The sequence below is a fragment of the Electrophorus electricus genome, chromosome 17 (genome assembly GCF_041902795.1).
Source record: "Electrophorus electricus isolate QZ-2024a chromosome 17, ASM4190279v1, whole genome shotgun sequence".
Lineage (NCBI taxonomy): Eukaryota > Metazoa > Chordata > Actinopteri > Gymnotiformes > Gymnotidae > Electrophorus > Electrophorus electricus.
Window position 1 is genome coordinate 462,639 of NC_137513.1, and position 22,293 is coordinate 484,931.

The window sequence follows — 22,293 nt, forward strand, 5'->3', positions numbered from 1 at the left end:
AGTTATTTAGGTCAGTAAAATGTCTTTGAGGACTGTCTTAGAACTGCTGAGAGCAAAGGCAGGAACAATTATTGAGTAATAAAATGGCTACAGTAATAAAAATGCAACCTATAAACACACTGCTATCACATTATAACTTCATCTCTGTGTTAGTTTAAATAGACCATTTCATTGTACTCATCCAATTAAACCTTCCAAGGTATGTATCATTCATGTGACTGCAGTCAAACGCATGGTTCTTGTGTTTAGTTATATAATTTATCCTTTATCATCCAGTTTTTAAAAACTATGCCAAATATAAACATATTTGGTGCATAATGTTTTAATAATACTGTGCTTTGGGTTTTTTTTCTCTGCGATCATCCTCTCCTTGGTTGAGGTAGGCTCTGAGATTACTTACTTTGCCTTAGATTCTGTTAGTTCAAGGCTTCTTGTCTAAACCTAGTTTCTTGTTTGCTCTTAGCTGTAATTACTTACTGCAGGTGTAGTTTCGACTTGGCCTTAGATGTGAACTGGGGAGCTTGCCCCGAACTGTTAAATTAACTGAACTGTTAAATTAGGATGATTCCACTCAACACATGCAGAAGGCCTTTGTTGAGCTTTTCATTTAGTTCCTCATCTACACTGAGACCAGACCTCTCAAATTCTTCAAAGTATCTTTTTTCTCACACTTTCTCAAACTTTCATCACATACGTTCACAAACCTAGCATCTTTCTAATCTGAAATGTGTCTAGCAATTCCTGTCTACATATCCCACAGATCACCTAAACACTCTCATTATCATAGATCCTTCAATCTCAGCAACCTCATTTACTCTGGATGTTCGACACAATCACAGGGCTCGGGGATTGTCAATCTTCTGTCCAGAAGGCTGACTTCATCTCAGCACTAGCATCCCTCCACTTCCTACACTTCCTGCCTCTAACAGACCTTGATCACCCCTGAGAACTCAGTGACTCCATCTGCCCTGTCCTCCGCCTTTTTATTCACCCATTCTCTGAGGCGTCTTTGCAGGGCTGGTGGCACATGTTTACTAGTGTCATGTTTACTTTCCTTCTCTGATCTTTGCATCTCTTCTTTTGAATTTCATGCTATTACAGTGTCTTTCCTTACCAAACTTCACATCATTGTCATCTACCACCTTCCAGGTTCCATAGATAACTTCACTGATGAGCTTGAAGTCCTCCTGAGTCAATTCCCCATTAAAGAAAACCCACTCATTCTCCTTGGTGACTTCAACCTTCTATCAGACAAGCTACATTCCTCCTGCATCCTTCTGCTGTTGACGTCATTTGACCTCACCCTCAACCACTCTTCTCTGACTCTCAGAGCAGGCAATGTTCTGGACCTGATTTTCCACAACATCAGACATCACAGTCACCCCACTCCACCTCTCAGACCATCACTTTTTATCCTTCTCTGTCTCTCCCTTCTCTTTCCATCCATACCTCCCCAATGTGTTCGTCCTCATTCTGTCGCAATCTGTACTCCATCACGCCCTCTTCTCTTACTTCTACTATTTTTTCCACCCTTCCTCACCCTGACTCTCTGTCTTCTCTCTCCCTGGATACAGTTACTAATACTTTCCTTTCTAAACTCTCCTCATCAATGAATCTTCTGTGCTCTCTCTGCTCTAGACCTGTGAGATCTTCCCCACCTGCCCCCTGGCTAACGAACACTCCGCTGCCACAGGAGAGAACTAAGGCCTGCAGAGAGACGTTGGAGGAAAACTCACCTAGATTCAGACCTCAACTCATATCAGTCTCGCCTTTCCAAGTTCCCACTGAGAACATCCTACTACAGAGGAAAATTTGAATCATCAGCATCTGATCAACACAAGCTGTTCAGTATTTTTTCTTCCAAAATGTCATGTCTTGATTCTTCTGGACCTTTTGGCAGCCTTTGACAAAGTAAACCACAACATTCTTCTCTTTGTTCTTTCCAGGCTTGGTGTGAAGGGCTCTGCATGGAAATGGTTTCAGTCCTATCTGGAGGGATGGTCCTATCAGGTAACACAGAGAGGATCCACATCCAATCCATGTAGACTCTTGACTGGTGTCCCATAGGGCTTGGTATTAGGCCCTCTTCTCTTCTCTTCTCTTCTCTTCTCTTCTCTTCTCTTCTCTTCTCTTCTCTTCTCTTCTCTTCTCTTCTCTTCTCTTCTCTTCTCTTCTCTTCTCTTCTCTTCTCTTCTCTTCTCTTCTCTTCTCTTCTCTTCTCTTCTCTTCTCTTCTCTTCTCTTCTCTTCTCTTCTCTTCTCTTCTCTTTGTACACTTGTTCTATTGGTGATGTAATATCTTTTCATGGCTTCTCCTACCACTGCTATGCTGATGACACATAACTTTGGACAACCAGATGTCATTTTCAACTCATGTTTCAAATCTAGCCCGGTCTTGCAGATTTCTCTTTTGTAACATACAAAGGATTTGGCCATTTCTCTCGCAAGAAGCTACCCAGGTGCTTGTGCAGTCTCTTGTGCTCTGAAAGCTTGACTACTGCAACTCGTTACTGGCTGGTCTTCCTCTAAGTGCCATCAAACCTCTACAACTTGTCCAGAATACAGCAGCATGACTTGTGTTCAATCTTCCGAAGTTCACATGTTACTCCACTGCTGCGCTCCCTTCATTGGCTTCCGTAGCTGCCTGCATCAGATTTAAAACCTTGATGCTCCCCTACAAAGCCAAAAATGGACCAGACCCTCCATATATGAGGTCAATGGTTAAAGCCTGATCTGTACCTTGAGTGCTTTGAAACTCAAGTATGGCTCGCAATGCTATGCTTTAAGTCTCATGGAAGACAAGCATTGAGACTATTTTCTGTCCTAGCTGGTGGAACGAACTTCCGCTTGCTCTCTGGACAACAGAGTCCCTTGCAGTCTTCAAATGCAGACTGAAGACCATCTATTTGTGAAATATTTAAATTACCACTGACCATGCTCCTGTGTTGACTAACTCTAGTCCTTATTGTAGGGTATTGTTTATTACACTGATGTTGACTGCTCCTACGTTGACTAACTCTAGTATTTATTGTATTTGCACTGATTGTTGTCTGAAATAGAGCTTATATGTGTTTTTGCACTTCTAGGCATTAGCATTGATCCCTGTATTTCAACAGTATTCTAGTTCAATGGTATGTTGGACTCTAACCTACCGTACTGGATAGGATGTATCCTATGAGTAAATGACAGAAATTTTGTAAGTAGTTCTGGATAAGAGCATCTGCTGAATGTCATAAATGTAAATGTACTATTTATTCACAATTATTTCAACACCATGTGTTGACTGTAACCAAGCTAAAATGGACAGGGCAAAAACGTTGAAATGGCTATTGTCAAGTGAACTTTAACAGTTATCCATATAGTCAAATTTCTGGTAAATGTGATTGTTTCCTTGTTAGATACTTGACAGATAACAGATCATAAAATAATTTTTGTTTAATTAGTAACCTGACCTGACCATTTTCATGTCAGAATTGCTAAACTATCCTTTGTGTAATTAACTAACCTTTGTTTTAATTAATTAACCTTTGTGTAATTAACTAACCTTTGTTTTAATTAACTAATCTTTTGTTTCCTCATTTGCCTCATGGCTGTTTATTATAATCATACAGAAGCTTCCTGTATAAAATGGTTTAATTATTCATCACACATATGACAGAAAGGATCGTAAAGGTATAGTTTCAGTGATAGAAGAGGTTGTCTTTATTTTGGCTCTTTGGAATAAGGGTGTTTAGTGTGAGTTCAGACTCAGCTCCAGAATCATGTCCAAGATGCTTGCTGGGCTACTGCTGTTCCTCTGTGCACTGGGACCCACCACAGGAATCAGACTGGTGGGAAATGGATATACTGACATCCTTGTGGCCATCAACCCAGCTGTGCCAGAGAATGACGACCTCATAAATCGAATCAAGGTATATCATTGCATTTGTTTATTCCAGTAATATTAGTCATTCCAGATATCACCAGAGGAAAGTCAAATTAATACTAATGATGCTGAAAAAATGCACCTGAGTTTAAAGTATGTATATACTTAATAAGTAGAATACTGATATACTACTACATTCATTACAGTATACTTTAACATACAGATGAGCCTTTGGTACAAATAGACATGTGAGATCCTGGACTGATCCTTAGTTCTCGAGATCGCTGAGTATTGTGAGTGTTTCAGCATCATACATTCTGTCCTGAATGCCTCAAAAGGGTGTGCTTCAGAAATTGCTAAACTAGAGAGATATACTATACAATACACTTTTAGCACATTTTGGTACATAACTGGTCCACTGGTATATGACTAATACTGATATACTGTTAATATTATTTTCAGTTTACATAGTGAGGGTTACATTTCAAGCAGCTAGTGTATTGACACTCAGATGGTCTTCTGTTTAGCCTTAAGTGAAATTACATGTACAAAGATGAGAGTGCCAAGGTGCCTGTGGCTACACCTTATTATATTTACTCTCCTGTCCTCCTTGTTTGGGGACTTTGAACTTAAGCAGAAGGAATGGAGACATATCAAAAAAAGTCCCGTCATGTGAAAATGTCCATGAAGTTGTGAGGTTGTTGTTCCTTCTTTAACTTGCCCTAAACAATCTTGTTCTAAGTTCCTTGAGTGTGTCTGTCAGGCTTGGGGAAGAGGGGTAGAATTTAGAACTGATTTTAGACTTACAGTGTTGATAGATTAATTTTTGACTCTCCACAGGAAATTATTACCAGTGTATCAGAATATCTGTTTCAAGCTTTAGACAATAAAGTGTTCTTCAAAGAGGTGAAAATACTGGTTCCACCAAACTGGACCAATGGAACTTACGAAAGAGCAAGTACAGAAACCTACAGTAAGGTACAAAATATACTCCATTTTGTCTCAGTACAAAGTGGCTGTGGAACTATTAGTCTGTGTAGTTGGAGAAATATTATCAGCAATAGTATTTATTATTTAATCTATTATTTATTCCTGAAATTGTTAAATTTCCTAAACTGGTTTCAATAACAGGCAAAAGTACTCATTGATGTCCCACATCCAGCATTTGGTGATGATCCGTATACTAAGCAAACGAAAAATTGTGCAGAGGAGGGCGATTATATTCATTTCACCCCAAACTTCCTATTAACTGACAGACTTGTTGATGTCTATGGACCCAAAGGTAAGGGCTAAACTTTGTGAAAAATCTGTATAGTCATCATCTGTGGTGTTCAAGATTCAAGAGTACTACATTCTGATAATGCAGTCATACACTTCAAGCATCTTAACAATTAAAATTTGATGCCATACGCATACCATCTTGTTTGTTTTTTAGGAAGAGTTTTTGTACATGAATGGGCTCACCTCAGATGGGGCGTATATGATGAATACAATAACAAAAAGCCATTCTACAATGATAACGGGATCCAACCTACAAGGTCAAATCAAAATTCTATTTTTTTCAAACATATGACTAAATAAGCATGTATAGTACCACATTATTTATCTGTAGTAACCTACACTGTGATTGTTTACTTTAGATGTACTAGTGAGGTAACTGGCAAGTGGTATGAACTGAATAATGGCTTTACTCAGAGTTGCCACATCAGTGCTGAAACTGGGTTACCAACTGAGGAATGTGAATTCTTTCCAGACAAATTGCAAAACGCAAAAGCCTCAATAATGTACATGCAAATAATAGACTCTGTAAGTTGAAAGTAAAGGCAATGAATATATTTCCACCTTCTGATTTTGTTCCTAAAATAAGGTATAGGAACAGTAATAAGAGTTAGTGACTCATAGTTAACAATTATTAGAGCACATTACTAGTAGTTAAATGAAAGTACTGAGTCTAAGCATTCATTCATTGCAGGTAAGAGCATTTTGCCAAGAGGATGAACACAACCGTAAAGCCCCAAACATGCAGAATGAGAAATGTGACAACAAGGCTACCCATACAGTCATTTTTCAGGAATCTGTAGACAAAGATGCCCTTGGCACTTTACTACCTCTACAAGCCAGACCCCCAGATCCACAAATCCGTGTTTTAAGCAGAGGAAGTCGGGTCGTCTGTCTTGTGCTCGACGTCTCTGGAAGCATGTCGGTATGTAACATGAAGCACTGTTTCAAAAGCAGGTAGATGTTTAACTACAATGTACTTACAACGTACAATGTAAATGATTGATTTATTTTTTGTTATGTAACATGCATATTGTTGTATTATGGTAAGTTACTGTGTCTGTAGGGCTATAAACACCTCTAGTATGATACAGTTTAAAAACTGAGGTAACTCATAACTTAAGAAGTGCATTTGAACATATATACATATATACAATTCTGCTTCACCTTTACTTACAAAGCTGATCATATGAAATAAACAATTTTTGCTTAGCTCGTCAAACCATGAGAGACTGAACAGTTACTATCAGCTTACAGTGTAGGGTATTTTAATTGAATGTGTATATATTTATATTAGGTTAACCAGGTAGGACTCTCAGTCCCATTTATGTAGTCATGCCCCCCTCTGGAGACCATAAATAACTGGACAAATTAAGATGATCGCAAATACAGTTGTCATGTTCAGTGCTTGGTTACAAATCTGCAGCCAGCCCTGTACCACAGTCAGACCTATATTACCGTCAGCACTGTACTACAATCAGAGATGTATTATAGTCATCCCTGTACCACAGTCAGACCTGAACTACAGTCAGCACTGTACTACAATCAGAGGTGTATTATAGTCAGCCCTGTACCACAGTCAGACCTGAATTACAGACTGGTCTGTACCACAGTCAGACCAATACTACAGTCAACCCTGTACCACAGTCAGCCCTGTATTACAGTCAGACTTGTACTACAGTAAGACCTGGACTATACCCAAGCCTGTACTCCAGCTATCTGATTGCGGTTTTTTCTTTAATCAGTATGTGAAATCTATCCAGTGGGCATGTAAATCCAACCTCCATTAATACAGAGACACAAAAACAATAGTGGCATCACTGTCCATTTACTTCTAACACTGGGCTACAAAAAAAATGTTTGTGCCATGAACTGAATTGAATTCACCTTATTGTACTCTCTACCATGAATTCAAATCTGTTTTTAGGATTTCTTTATCATCCATGGTTTTTAATTAACAGAGAAATTCAATTTTAGATACATTATACATTATACATTCATACAAAAGGCTGTCATTACACTTAAAGTATGCACAAATGTACTTCTAAATTGTGCAGATATAAGGATTTCACTAATATTTGGACCGAGAACATCCCTCTTCAGTGTGCAGATTGCCACCACAGTGGGGTGCTACTGTCCTTGGTACCGCTTTTCAAAACTGCATACTGATGTGCAAATATACTTTAACAAAAAACAAACAAACAAATAAAAATGGCAGGTGAAAAGAGAAATTCTGAAAACACATTTGGACTCAGCATTCAAAAATAAATAATAAACAGGTATTTTTTTGCATGAGACAAAATCTTTATTAACCGCTTAAAGCAAGCTATTTGAAGAAATCATATATGAACCTTTTACAAAAATATAAGAACTGTAGTTATGAAAACATTTTTAATGCTGTTGCTTACAGTTAATATTTGGTTGTTTACTGTCTTTTAAAGGCAAAAGGATAATTCTACAAAAACAAGCTTCTATGATTTTCTTGAACCAGATCATAGAGGAACAAGCATCTGTGGGCATTGTCACTTTTAGTACTGATGCTGCAATTTTAAGTGGCTTGACTCTAATAGATGGTCAGAGCTCTAGAGACACTCTGATTGCAAAGCTGCCATCGACTGCGGGTGGATCCACATTCATCTGTAAGGGTCTTCTGAAAGGCCTTGAGGTAACATACAACAGCTGCACAGAAAACTTGTACTGTATTCTCTTACACTTGGACTGTAAATCTACAACTTCAGATTTATTGCTCTTAATTTATTTAGATTTATAATTCAGCCAAGTATGAGTGACCAGACAGTTAACTAAGAAAGTCTACATTAAGTTCAGGTTCTCAAACAGGATAATAAGGACACAGTAGGAGATGAAATCATTTTTCTGACAGATGGTGAAGCAACTGATAGCGTTCAGGACTGTTTACAAACTGCTACTGAAAGTGGTACAGTCATCAACACTTTAGCTCTTGGTTCAGATGCAGACAATGTTTTGAAAACCATGGCAGATAAAACAGGTAAGAGAATATAATTGATAATGCATCTGCAATTTTGTATTATCACTAGTAATGTAGAAAATATCAGTGTTTTTTTGTTGTTGTTTTTTTGCATTTCATCTTACACGTTAAGATCTAAGATGAGTGCATGTAAATGAATAGATTGCATTAGCAATACAGCTCTATTGCAGTAAAATAAACATAAATGTAAAATTGATTTTTATATCCATTAAAATAGGTGGAATGTTTATCACAGCCAATGAGGCTATTCTTTCCAATCAGTTAGTGGATGCTTTTTCTTCACTTACATCATCAAACGGAAATCCCACAAAACAAAAGATTCAGGTCGGCTACAAACAATATCCAGTGTATGAGCTATATTATGTTGGCATTATACACAATTGTATGAGCTTCCTTCCTTTACTTCTGTATTCAGCTTGAGAGTACTGGACAAATAGTTTCTGATTGGTTCAATGGAACAGTGCCCATTGATGGTACTGTAGGAAACAGGACGACCTTTACAGTCATCTATGAAAAGAGTTCACCTACTGTGTACTTTGAGTCACCAAGCAGTTCAGTCTACAACCAGAAGAATGCCACAGATACTGCAAACACAATCACTCTTACTGTTCCAGGAACTGCAGAGGTAAAATTGTTTAATACTCACTGTATCAGTTTTCACCATCACAATTTACCTAATAATTCTGTGCCACAATATAAACAAACAATAATAAAATGACAAAGGATATCAACTAATTCCTTCATCAGTTTCTTATCACAGGAGTGTTAACTTGATGTGTGGGAGACCTACTCTCAACCCAGTGGTGACAGCGACTTGTATAAACACTCCAGCAACACTGTTTGCCTGATCTAGTCATCCCAGAGCTACACGCACTACCACTGGTCCAATACTCAAATAATATAATCAGCTGTGGTGCAATGATCAGAAACTGAGCAGAAATGAACAGGACAGAGGGTTACATGTGCAAAATGGACAACATACACAGCTGTTAAATAAAGTGGCCAGTGGGTGCAAGTGCAGGGTGTTCATATGAAAGTGGGTGGGGTTTGATTATATATGGATACTGTTCATCTTCTCAGCCTTGGACGAATTTAACAGCATAATGCAGTGTTCTCTTATTGGTGCACTGTAGGCTGGAGACTGGAAATACAGTTTCTTCGACAAAGCCTCAACTTCTCAGGCTATGAGTTTGACAGTAACAAGTCAGGCAGCCCGTGATGACGTTCCCCCCATCATGGTTATGGCCCAGATGAACCAGCTAACCAACAATGGTAACAAACCCATGATAGTGTTTGCTGAGGTCAGTCAGAAATATAGTCCTGTGCTGAACACCACTGTCTGGGCATATCTGGAGTCAGACACAGGACATTCAGAAAAACTACAGCTCCTCGACAATGGAGCAGGTAGTGCTCTTCAAATGCATGCACTACCAGAAATCTGATTAACTGCATTATAACTTACCTAAAATTATTTGACTGCAGAATTTTATCCTGACATAAATAAACTAGTTTGAATGTGGGATGTACCTTCCAGGTGCTGATGCTTTTAAAGATGATGGGATCTATTCCAGATATTTCACAAAATTAAAGAAGGGAAGATACAATCTGAAAGTTAGAGTGGCCAGTACTGGTGGAGTGCATTCTTCTCCCAGCAGATAGTGGTGCTCTGTATATCCCTGGATACATAGTGGATGGTGACTATACAAACCCTTATCAAATATCATCAGGTTGTCAGGTGTTGGACTAGCTGGGGAATAATCAGTATCAGAAATCAGTATCAGTATCATTTTTTAAAAACTTCATATTTATTTTATCTAGTTTTCACCAATTTTGGTATTAGCTACTTTAGCTGATGGAAATTGCCCTCTTTCACTGATGTAGTTATTCATTCACATTAAGGCACAGTGAAGTTAAACCCTCCAAAGCCACCCACCAACGTACAGCCAGCAAACGTGGGCAGCTTCACCAGAACAGCCACTGGCGAGAGCTTTGTGGTGGATGTGCCGGTAGGCGTACCCCTACCAAATTTCCCTCCCAACAAGATCACAGACCTGAGTGCTGAAATTCAGGAGGACATTGTGCTTCTCAACTGGACAGCACCTGGAGAGGACTTAGACCAAGGCACAGGTAAAGCTTTCAGACTGGAACTCTGATATGATGGGATCCAGGCTACTGTAAATACAAACCACTTAGGCAAACAAGAAGATTGTATTTTCACTAAGCATAAATAACATCAGTCTAACAGTTATATTCATTTTCTTTAAAGCCACATCCTATGAGATTAGATGGAGTGACGATTTTCAGACTTCGAAACAACTTCAGCAGTGTGAATCAGTTCAACATATCTGCACTTCTTCCTCAAGAGGCAGGCTCAGCCGAACGGCATTCTTTGGTGCCCAATATCACAATCCAAAATGGTACCACATTGTTCTTTGCTGTTCAGTCAGAGGACAGTGGCGGACTGAAGTCTCAAGTGTCTAATATTGCTCAAGCAACAAAGTTTCTCCCAAGTCCTAAAAATCTAAAACCCCCTGGAATTTCAAATCCGGGTCTGAACCTCACTGCCAGCATCATTTCAGTTTGTGTGGTAAGCATAGTTGCATGTCTCATAGCTACTGTCATCACATGGGTAGTGAAATGCAGAAAGCTTACTGACCCTTAGCAAGTATGCTATGTTGGCACAAATGTGGCTAATGAATGTATTTGTGGAATGGTTATTGTAATAATTTGGTATGAAATCGTTATTGGATGACTGATAGATGATGTGTGCATGATCATTCAAGTATTATCCATAAGTACATAAACATCTCACAAATTAGTTTCAACATTAATCAAAAATATATTGTAATGTTAATGGAAGTAAGGACAGTATATCAGTGACTTAAAAAACAGTAAAATACTAGCAACTGTAGTCTGTGATTTATAACAGCAAACATTCAAGTCTGTTTATATACCAATATTGAGTTTTTATTAATGTGTGTAAACATAAATTAAAAGGTCACATTTATGTTCACCATTTCTGATACGTGACGTTCTTTCACTACCAAAGTAAACACCACACTCTGATTTCCAATCAAATTAGCAGCTATGAAAAATCAGTTCCTTCCTTCCACCAGTCTGACAATCTTTGCTCTAATTCCTTGGTGCGATAATGAAGGCAAATTCATTAATATTGTGTTCTTGAATTACAGAATAATGATTGACCAGTTTTTTGTAGCAAATCCAAAACTACTCAGAATAAAACTGCTCATTCTACTGCACTGGGGTTTAAGACTTTTACTCTTAGTGTTCATCCAGTGGGTAAACGCTTCTCAGCTTTCTGAGAACTGCCGGAAAAGAGCCTCCAAGCCACTGTCAGTGAAACTGGGCACAAAGTGGACCTGCAGGATTTCAGAGAAGCCCTCTGAAAGTGTAGGGCTCACAAACTTTTTCCTGCATAAACACAGAAAATGGGAGGTTAATGAGGTCATGAACTAATTCTGTTCGCTACATAAATGTCACATGACTACAAAAGCACGGTAATGAGAATCCACCCACTTGTACGTGTGGAAGACCATGTCATTGACAGTCACATGCTTGGAGTCTGAGGGAAGCATCTCACGGAACTGAGTGAGAGAGAAAAATATATCACAGAGGACAAGTGAGTCATACATTAACAGAGGAGGACATGCAGACCACAGAAGGATATTAGGATCACTTGTAAGTTGCTTTGGATAAAAGCATCAGCTAAATGCCATAAATGTAAATGCAAATCACTTCGTGCAGTATAAAGATAATGCCAGCGTTAAGGCTACAAGTCATGAAAACTCATTTACAGAGTGGTTATTCACGCACAGCTGCTCTATGAGGTTGTGAATGAAATCCTTTCATATATGCTGTTGTTGATGAAAATATGTTCTCACCTTTCACAAAAAATATCCAGAAAATACTGTGCTATTATTAGCCATGACACTCAGTAAAGCTAGGATGTTTTAGATGTTTATGACTGTAAACATGTCAAGCATTCAGTTCTGCATTTTCTAAGTGCATTTTTAACTGCTGTCTGAACATATGTGAAATAATTATAGGCCCACGTTTATCTTGGTTTAATCTTGGCCTGAATGCACAGCTCATTACTTAACACTTTAGATATGCGTAATCACTATAATGTGTTGCCATGTCACCACACACACACACACACACACACACACACACACACTATATGTATGATGTCAAACATTAGATACAAGTAACAAAATTACATACGTGTAATAAGCGATAATGCAACCCAACACAACCCTGCAGGGAAGGCTCACCCTGTTATTGTGCCTGGCTTGTTCCAGAGAGGCACTGAAGTTGAAGCATCGACAGGGAACACCAGCATTCTGACTAACATCCACATATCTGTGGAAAAAAAGGACCACAGGACCTTTTATAAATGCACTATAACCATGATATAGCACACTGTCAAAAAAATAAATAAATAAATAAAACGGTACTACGCACCTCTTCCGCGACTCAGGGTCTGGGTTGGTATTGTCTACGACAACACTGTGGCCTTCTTTCAGAGCACGCTCACATGCTGAGACACAGTTCTGCCAGGAGCCCAGTGTGTCCTAGGGTCACACAATGGCAATGACTCAGAATACAACACTAGCAAAGTGCTTCTGATTCACAAACTTCACTGAACCTCCAGCTTCAGATCATCTTATGCAGACTAACATAACAGTCTGTGATATTTTCTTCCACACTCACCCTGTTTACATACATATAGCCCTTTGGGATGATGTAGGTATTAAAGAATGTGGATTTGCCGGCTGAAAAATTCAAAACGAATATGTATTGAGTCATTTAGCAGGTTTCTGTGACTATTTAAAAAATAAGAATAATTTTCCCATTGTCTCACACCTCCTGGGAATCCAACAGCAACAATGACTTCCTGGCTGGTAGAAGTGAGTGAGGCCTCAGCAGGGTCATACAGACGTGTCTTTGGGTCTAACGTCCTCTGGAGGCCAGAAAGTGACTATCAGTAATCACACAGGTACTACTGCACTACCATATGAGTAATCATACACACACACAAACAAACTGCAGTACCATATCAATATTCACACACACACACGTACTACTGCAGTACCGCATAAGTAATCACACACACGTACTACTGCAGTACTATATCAGTAATCACACACATACTACTGCAATATCGCATTAGTAATCACAAATGTCGCACTGCAGTACCCTATCAGTAATCTCACACACACACACACACACACACACACACACACACCTCCAGTACTTCTCAGTGCTGGGATCATTCACACTGGTCTGTTTGAGCCTTTCCTATAATACCTGAATCATCTTGCAAAGGTATATTTTAAAACACAATTATGAAACAAATGCAATGCAGATCTTAACGTGCACTCAGTTCCCACTTTAAAAAAGTGTGTCCTACCATATCTGTCATACCTTGAGTTTCAAGGTTTAATGTTATGATACACACTGATGTCTGCCCAGGTGTCATCACAACTTGCAAATTGTTGCAAAATGTGTCAGCCTAATAAACACAATGAGAGACAGCTATCTCCATTGACAACTTACTGGATCAAAGGTGGGCAGGTTGAATGGAGCACTCTTCCAGCCCAGGAAGAACTCCTCTGGAGTGTAAAAGTTCACACCAATGTTCAGAGCAAACTGTGGACAAAACAATACAAAACAAAACAAGAAAGACATCCATCACCAGAAGAAGTCGTCCACTGTGACCTGTTGATGACTAAATGCTACAGGGTCTATGGAGATTACGATAATCTAATTTGGGATTTGTTCATTATATAGGATTCAACATATAATATAAATAGAGTAGTACACTGTCTCACTACTGTAAGCCTTCACTGTGCTCAGCAAAGATGTTTGAGGTGTGTTATTTCACTGCCTTCTCTCTCACCAGCCTGTCGCTACAGGAGAAGTCCTTCTTCTTCTTCCCTGGAGCCCAGTTTACAGGACGGCCTGCAGCATCTGGGACAAGGACACACAGACCATATCATTTTACAATTGTTATACACATACACCATTACTTTATATGTAGAAAACACACAAGGAAACAATTACATTGTTACATACATACAATTACAAGGTTTATTTCTTAACTCTTTGTAGTCCAAAGTAGACTCACCTCCCACATAGAAACTTTGCGATTTGTCTACAGTCACCCCACCATTTGCCTAAGGGGAAAAAAGGTTTTGTTTTGCAAAAATCAATACACTTCTCCATCTAATAAATCAATAAACTTCTCTATCCAATAAATCAATACACTTCTCTATCCAATAATTCAACACTTCTCTATCCAATAAATCAATGCATTTCTCTATCTAATAAATCAAAACACTTCTCTACACTATGGCTTGTAGGTGTAATAATCTGCCTTTTGGCAAAGTAAGTCAATACATAATGCTTCAAAGCTGAATCATAGACAGGACTGAACAGATAAATAATAATAAACATTCCTGTTCCTAAACCTTTAGCTCCCAACTGAACCCAATATTTTGAATTTCCTTAATATGGGAAGTGAGCTCATAGCTTCTCACCTTCTCACATAAGTGTTCCCACATTCCTATTACAGGCTTTCTATAAATACCTGGACCTGTTGCAACAAATACCTGAATTACACAGGGGACAAAAATGAATGAGGAACGTGACTTGTGTTTATATAATTACCCTATGTATACAAAAACAAGAAATGGAAAATCTTTTTAATACAAATTAAAATCAAATATGGATGAAAATACCAAATTCTATACATAGTATTCTGTTATGACTATGTCATTACGGTTATGGTATTAACAAACCTGTACAGGCAAATTTAAAGTCTGAAGAATATCTTCAACTTTGGCCTTGAACACCTCTGGTCTGAGTTTGCCTCGAGCAATACCCATCTGATTAGTAAAGAAAACCACCTAAGACAGCAAGAAACAAAATAAAAACCAGACACACATCAAAGTAGATATTTGTCTACTTTGCAAAACAACATAATTCATGCTAATTATTATTTTTGCTTAGCTGGTAAATCAAATTGATGAGTTTTTCTTCTGACCTTGAGCCCTTCCTTCAGCAGAGTGGCCAGTTTGGGCTGTATCTCAGGAAAGAGTATCCTACAAAGATATTAAAAAAAACAAGGAATATAATAGAAAGGACAAAAGGAAACTACAAGAGACAGTAGTTGTTATTATTATTATTATTATTATTATTATTATTATTATTATAACAATAATTATTATTTATATTATCAATGTTATTTATAATAATAGTATTAATACTGTTATCTATATTATTAATCATATTTTATTATATTATTATGCTTATTAATATTACTCTTTGTCTCGTTGTTTTATTTTGTCCTTTCTATAATACACTGCCTGGCCAAAAAAAAGGCACAGACTCTAATATTTCGTTGGACCGCCTTTAGCTTTGATTACGGCATGCATTCGCTGTCGCATCATTTCCACAAGCGTCAGCAATGTCACATTTATTTCTGTCCAGAGTTGCATTAATTTTTCCCCAAGAGCTTGTATTGATGATGGGAGATTTGGACCACTGCACAAAGTCTTCTCCAGCACATCCCAAAGATTCTCAATGGGGTTCAGTTCTGGACTCTGTGGTGGCCAGTCCATGTGTGAAAATGATGTCTCATGCTCCCTGAACCACTCTTTCTCAATTTGAGCCCGATGGATCCTGGCATTGTCATCTTGGAATATGCCATCAGGGAAGAAAAAAATCCATTGATGGAATAACCTGGTTGTTCAGTATATTCAGGTAGTCAGCTGACCTCATTCTCTGGGCACGTAACATTGCTGAACCTAGACCTGACCAACTGCAGCAACCCCTGATCATAGCACTGCCCCCACAGGCTTGTACAGTAGGCACTAGGCATGATGAGTGCTTCAGTTCAGCCGCCTCTCTTCTTACCCTGATGCACCCATCACTCTGGAACAGGGTAAATCTGGAAACATCAGACCACATCACCTTCTTCCATTGCTCCAGAGTCCAATCTTTATGCTCCCTAGCAAATTGAAGACGTTTTTGCCGGGTAGCCTCACTGACAATTGGTTTCCTTAAGACTACACAGTTGTTTAGTCCCAATTCCTTGAGTTCCCTTCACATTGTGCGTGTGGAAATGCTCTTACTTTCACTATTAAACATATGCCTGAGTTCTACTGTTTTTCTACGATTTGATTTCACCACATGTTTAAGTGATCGCCGATCACGATCATTCAAGATTTTTTTCTGACCACATTCCTTCCTCAAAGATGATGTTTCTCCACTGTCCTTCCACTTTTTAATAATGCTTTGGACAGTTCCTAAACCAATTTTAGTAGTTTCAGCAATCTCCTTAGATGTTTTCTCTGCTTGATGCATGCCAAAAATTTGACCCTTCTGATACAGATTAACATCTTTTCCACGACCACAAGATGTGTCTTTCAACATGGTTGTTTAACAAATGAAAAGCTACTCACTGCATCAGTTAGGGTTAAATAACTTGTTGCCAGCTGAAACAATCACCCATGCAGTAATTATCCAATGGGAGATTCTTACCTATTTGCTTAGTTAAATCCAGGTGGTGACCTTTTTTTTTGGCCAAGCAGTATATATATTATTATTATTATTATTATTATTATTATTATTATTATTATTATTATTATCATCATCATCTTTATTATCAATATATATATAAAAATCTATATTATTATTAAAAATAAAATAAAATAATTATATAACTAAAACAGTTTTAATAATATTAATATAACATTAATAAGATCTATATTAATAATGATAATAATAATAATAATAATAATATTATTATTATTATTATTATTATTATTATTATTATTATTATTATTAATTATAATAATAACAAAACATCCTGCTGCCAGAAAACATCCTGTACTTACCTCCAGTCATCTGGGCTAGTAGGAAACACTTTTCCTGACTTTGTAGTGATAATGCAGCCATCAATGTCAAATCCTGCTATCTGAAACAGAATGAAAAGTCAAGTTTGTATTTAAACTTAATTAAAAACCTCCAAACCACAAATAAACAGGCTGTGTAATTTCTATGAACCCCAGCTTAGCAGTAACTTTAATAACTGCTTCCAAATGTATTATTTATATTAAACAGAAGCAATTAAACAGTGATCATCTTCAAAGATCACTTTGCTTAAACTGACTTTTGGGAACACTTTAAATAAAATTTTAAAAGATTAAAATAAATTAAGTGGAACAAAATCAACTCTACAAAATCTCCTTTTAGAAGACTCCTTCATTTTCTCTTACCCTGGAGTGTCCTGTGACTCCTGCTGTAGTGTAGACCATGAGGTTGCCTATTTGCTGCCAGTTACTTTGAGGACAGGCAGAAGATGGAGAAGTCTGGATGGGTTCTGATGGGTTCTGCTGGGTGCCTGATCTCTGTGCCAGCTCCTGCAGTGTCCTGAGGTTCTCCTCCGCCAGGCTCTCTCTGTCCTCCTCATCCGAAATCGCAGCACGCCCGCGTTTATTGCTGGATACATCTTCTTCAGTACCGTGTGGCCTTTTTATTGACTTGACAACAGAAAAGGATCATTAAAAAGGTATTCAAATCATATACTTTAATCATTATGTACTGTGGAGTCCATAAAAATCTTCAGAGAAAATAAAAATTCCAATTTGTATTACAAACCTATCTACATATAAACATAAATACCTTTTTAGGTGAAGAAAAGAAATCCTGGATGCTCCTCTTGGGTACCACCTCAGCCGAACCATCTAAGGCTCTCCGTTTGTGTTTCCGGTCATCCAATGCTCCCTGCTTATGACCCATTTGGCGAGGCTCTGAAGGGGAAGTCTCCTCTGTGCCAGAGAACTGCACAGTGAATGGGTAACTCTCATTGACCACAAACAGTGTGCCGTTTAGAGTCAGTCGTCCAGACTGACCTCGGCGCAAGGTCTGGCCATTCACAGAAGAAGGGTTTGGACCAAGCTGTGAAAAGTAGGAAGAACTCATGAAAACTGTTCATATTCTGCTTTCCTGTGCACATTTCATATAATGTAAAAATTGACTTTGTTGTCCATTTAGCTAACCTTAGGGCTTTCTGTGATCATAAACCAGTTAATTTACCTGTGTCACAAGAATCTCTCGGTGTGCATAATCTGCCACAAGCTTGACTAAAGAGAAAAGAAAACGCGAATGAGTCGACAGATCACTAACCAGACAGCTACCAAATGTAAGGTTTTAGTATGACCAGGATGTATTTGATATAACATTTGCTATCGTCAAGTATGGTAAGACCCACACTATTCTAGGTGTGTTTTTATTTTACCTTGATGTCTCGAACATTTTTTATCAGTAATTCCGGTCTCAGGTCCCCGACCAAAAATCAGGGCTCGACCATCGAATAGTTCCACCCTGTGTCCTGACGAATTTACTAATGCACACTGCATGTTCAAAAAAGAGAAAGAAACTTCTCCAGAAGAAGCCGATCAGTTGGCTAATGTCTGACTTCCTCAACCTGTTACGAGTTATTTGAGCTCTAAGTTAGCTAGCTAGGTATATTATGCTACTGTGAACGCGATGGCAAGTCAGACTTACTGTAGAGGATTTAGTTTATAATTAGCTTCTTTCAAATCTTCCTTTATATCTTTTGTAACGTTAGCTAACCTATCTAACCCAGCTAGTCGGCATAGCTAGTATCCGTAACCAGTTAAATATAACCAAAGGTGTCTCGTTAGCTAGCCAGTGAGGTTAGCAAACTTAAACCCAGAAGTCAGTTGAGCTAGCTAGTAGGCTATAAATTAGACACGACAACAATGACTCATACAGTGATTTGTTTTACAATTAACAGTCACCTTCGACCCTTCGCTCCTCCAGCTGTTGGTAGTTAGCCTAGCCTAGCCTGCCTTTAGCATTAGCTTCCCTAGCTATGTAAATGTAACCCTTCCATGTCCGTGCGGAACGTTGTGTTGTGTGACGTGAAGGCCACGCCGGAAATACGCACGTTGCACTCATTTGTCGTAGAACTACTCTCGTGACGTACTTAACATGTGTAACAGTTAAAGACGACGTCACGAAGACCGGAGAGACGGCAAGCTCAGCAAAGGGACAGACCATGTGCGTTATTGCTCCAGAGTGGTGATCCAGTTTCTTTAACAGCTAATAATGACAGTATATTAATTGTATATATGTACATTATATATTATTCTACTTTTCTCCTTACAGAAAGATGATGCATATATGCAGGTATCTAGATTTAACTGGGTCCTTCAAATATAAAAGAATCGCAATATTGGCGGAATCTACTCTTAAGTCCATTTTCAAATCAATTTAATTACAAGAATCATATCAGTTATATGAGCAAATTTGCCCATTCTTATTTCATATTACCTTACCTATTCCTAATAAGGCATAAACACATAAAAGTGTGCTTAGATAACAAATAAATTAATGAAAAATAGACAAATACAATTATTTATTTTAACCTTTATTGTTATTGTGTACTGATTTATTACAAGTATTACTATTTTTGCCCCAACCACCTTTGTAAATCTCAAAGTTTGAAAACAAATCAAACAGCAAAGCAATCAAAATAAATGTTGATGAAGGGTCAGTTTGCTCCATGGACCACCCCTGAAGAGGAGGAGGAGGCACCTGTCTGCTAATGGGCTCGAGATTACATACAAAAATTTCTCTCTTTTCCCTTCAAGCTCAGGTACTGTACCGGAGTCCTAGGAGCTTGAGGTTCCTACATAGTATCTTAGCTGTTCCCAGGACTACACTCTCCTGGAAGGACATCTTGGATGTTGTTCCTGAGATCTGCTGGAGTCATTCTCCCAGTTTGGGGGTCACAGCTCCTACTGCTCTGATTATGACAGGAACCGCTGTTGCCTTCACCTTCCACATCTTTTCCGCCTCTTCTCTCAGTCCATGGTATTTTTCGAGTTTTCCATGTTCCTTGGTCCTGATGTTGCTATCACTTGGGACTGCCACATCTATCACTACAGCCCTCTTCTGCTGTTTGTACTTCACTACTATGTCTGGTTGGTTAGCCATCTTGTCAGTCTGTATCTGGAAGTCCCATAGGATCTTACCTCATTCATTCTCCACCGCCTTTGGGGGTGTTTTTCACTTTGACCTCAGAACCTCCAGCCAAACTCAGCACAGTTTCTGTACACTATTCCATCCACTTGGTTATGGTGTTCCATGTACGCCCTGCCTGCCAGTATCTTGCATCCCGCTGTTATGTGCTGGTTTGTCTCAGGGGCATCTTTGCAAATCCTGCATCTGGGGTCCTGCCTGGTGTGGTAGACTCCAGTCTGTATTGATTTTGTGTTGAGCACTTGTTCCTGTGCTGCCATGATTAGTGCCTCTGTGCTGTCTTTCAGTCCAGCCCTTTTTTAGACATTGTTAGGATTTTGCCACATCAGACACTTCCACTACCTGTTGGTGGTACATACAGTGAAGGGCTTTTTCCTCCCAAGATGTTTCCTGTTCCTCCTCATTTCCATCCTCCTCATGTTTCATCACTTGTTGCCATCTTCTTGGTGTACTCCTGGATCTTGGTTGTTTCATCCTGGATAGTGTCTCTGATGCCCATCCTTCTCTGGTCAACAATAGTTATATATATATAATTGCCTACAGATGCATGGTTCAAGTCATTCATATCTCGCTTTGATTTTCTGCTGTTCACTATTTGATAATCCTTTAAGTGTTTTGGATTCTGAGTTGTTTTTGCCCCTCTCGTAATGTTTGTGTATATTTTTCTGTATATAATCTTTTGTATAGCTTTAAGTGTACATTCTAGTCACACCAGTATATGGTTGCTTACTGTTTTTGTTGAGTGTAGGTCTTTGTATATATGCTTTGTGGTTAATAAAGTCAAAGATTTTCTTGTTTCCTTTTGTCTTGGGTCAGGTCAGGGAGGGTCCTCTTATATGGTCAGTGTGGTTTTTTGTTTCTTTTTTCAGCATTCGCCAGCCTGACATCTGTACTGGTGTGTGTGTGTGTGTGTGTGTGTGTGTGTGTGTGTCATACTGTTTTGCAACATACCCATCCACTTATTCCACTCCATGTTTGCATTTGTTTTTATTATTCTGTTCATGCCACATACAAATATTTACAAACATACCCATCCACCACTACCTCTTTCGGCTGCAGTTCAACCTAGACTGGGTCATAACACATGGATTATGAGTCCAGAGCCATTCAAATAAATTATATTGTTTGTTCACACACAAGCTTACTTTTCTCACATCTTACACACAACCCCAAAGCTGAAAATGTGATGTTGAGCAGTGTCTGTGTGCCTGACACTGCTTTGCCATAGAATGGTGCACACAGGCCCCAGTCCTCTAGGTATGGAGTTATTTTTAAACCTGTCATTAGAGACAGCAGCCTGCATGCATCAAGTAAAAACATAAGGAGCCAGCAAAAACCCAAAAGGGAGGAACTGTAAATTGGTATGCCTTGATTTGAAAATTGAACCACAGGAAACATCTGTCCTCTAAGACAACAGAAACATGAAAGTATGCATCCTTTCTTTTGAAGTGTTGATTTGCCCAACTTATTTGCCCAACAGAATATGTGTAGCACACAAGTACTCATTGAGTTTGTACATGGGGCAAAACCTACTGTCCCTTTTTGGAATGAGACCCCCCCCCCCCCCCCCCTTTGTGATGAAGGGACTCTCTTTCTTCATTTCTTAAGATGCCATTGGCTGTGTCTGTTTGCCTTTGTTGCTGTGTTTAAACCCTGTTTCCTGGTTCGTGTCACTTTCATTGCACTATGCTTGTGCTCCATGTTACAAGTCCCTGTGCTTGGTTGTGTTTGCTTGTGTTTTGTGCACCATGTTACGAGTCCCTGTGCTTGGTTGTGTTTGCTTGTGTTTTGTGCGCCATGTTACGAGTCCCTGTTCTTGGTTATGTTTGCTTGTGTTTTGTGCGCCATGTTACGAGTCCCTGTGCTTGGTTGTGTTTGCTTGTGTTTTGTGCGCCATGTTACGAGTCCCTGTGCTTGGTTGTGTTTGCTTGTGTTTTGTGCGCCATGTTACGAGTCCCTGTGCTTGGTTGTGTTTGCTTGTGTTTTGTGCGCCATGTTACGAGTCCCTGTTCTTGGTTATGTTTGCTTGTGTTTTGTGCGCCATG

At 38.8% G+C, this 22,293-nt stretch overlaps 2 protein-coding genes across 3 annotated transcripts; one reads left to right on the forward strand and one right to left on the reverse strand.

The window, feature by feature from the left end:
* The first annotated feature begins 412 nt into the window (after positions 1-412).
* On the forward strand, positions 413-11,162 carry LOC118242594 (calcium-activated chloride channel regulator 4A-like). Its single transcript, XM_035534480.2, is given in 18 exon segments — positions 413-1,843; positions 1,947-3,910; positions 4,705-4,842; positions 4,996-5,146; positions 5,300-5,402; positions 5,505-5,670; positions 5,837-6,067; position 6,405; positions 7,584-7,807; positions 7,969-8,149; positions 8,367-8,473; positions 8,565-8,774; positions 9,283-9,553; positions 9,684-9,804; positions 9,806-9,843; positions 10,049-10,276; positions 10,416-10,455; positions 10,457-11,162. Coding segments are annotated over 17 exon segments (2,715 nt in total). The 5' UTR covers positions 413-1,843; positions 1,947-3,760; the 3' UTR covers positions 10,812-11,162.
* Positions 11,095-19,276, reverse strand: pnkp (polynucleotide kinase 3'-phosphatase). 2 transcript variants are annotated; one of them, XM_027017559.3, is made up of 17 exons: positions 18,477-19,274; positions 18,275-18,321; positions 17,861-18,136; positions 17,455-17,718; positions 17,074-17,153; positions 15,219-15,276; positions 14,974-15,081; positions 14,713-14,784; positions 14,301-14,349; positions 14,073-14,143; positions 13,730-13,822; positions 13,037-13,133; positions 12,884-12,945; positions 12,635-12,744; positions 12,445-12,532; positions 11,687-11,754; positions 11,095-11,581 (listed from the first exon to the last, which is right to left on the reverse strand). In XM_027017559.3, exons 1-17 carry the CDS (start codon positions 18,595-18,597, stop codon positions 11,461-11,463), a joined length of 1,785 nt encoding a protein of 594 aa, XP_026873360.2. In that variant the 5' UTR covers positions 18,598-19,274; the 3' UTR covers positions 11,095-11,460. The 2 variants fall into 2 exon arrangements, with proteins under 2 accessions (XP_026873360.2, XP_081556451.1); XM_081700325.1 differs by lacking the exon at positions 14,713-14,784 and having other exon boundaries at positions 18,477-19,276.
* Positions 19,277-22,293: the final 3,017 nt, after the last annotated feature.

Coding starts and splice junctions, on each gene's coding strand:
- pnkp (XM_027017559.3), bottom strand. CDS start 18,597: ATGCAGTGTGCATTAGTAAATTCGTCAGGACACAGGGTGGAACTATTC. Junction 18,137..18,274: donor GAGAGATTCTTGTGACACAG/GTAAATTAACTG, acceptor TACTTTTCACAG/CTTGGTCCAAACCCTTCTTC. Junction 12,533..12,634: donor GACCCTGAGTCGCGGAAGAG/GTGCGTAGTACC, acceptor TTTTTTCCACAG/ATATGTGGATGTTAGTCAGA.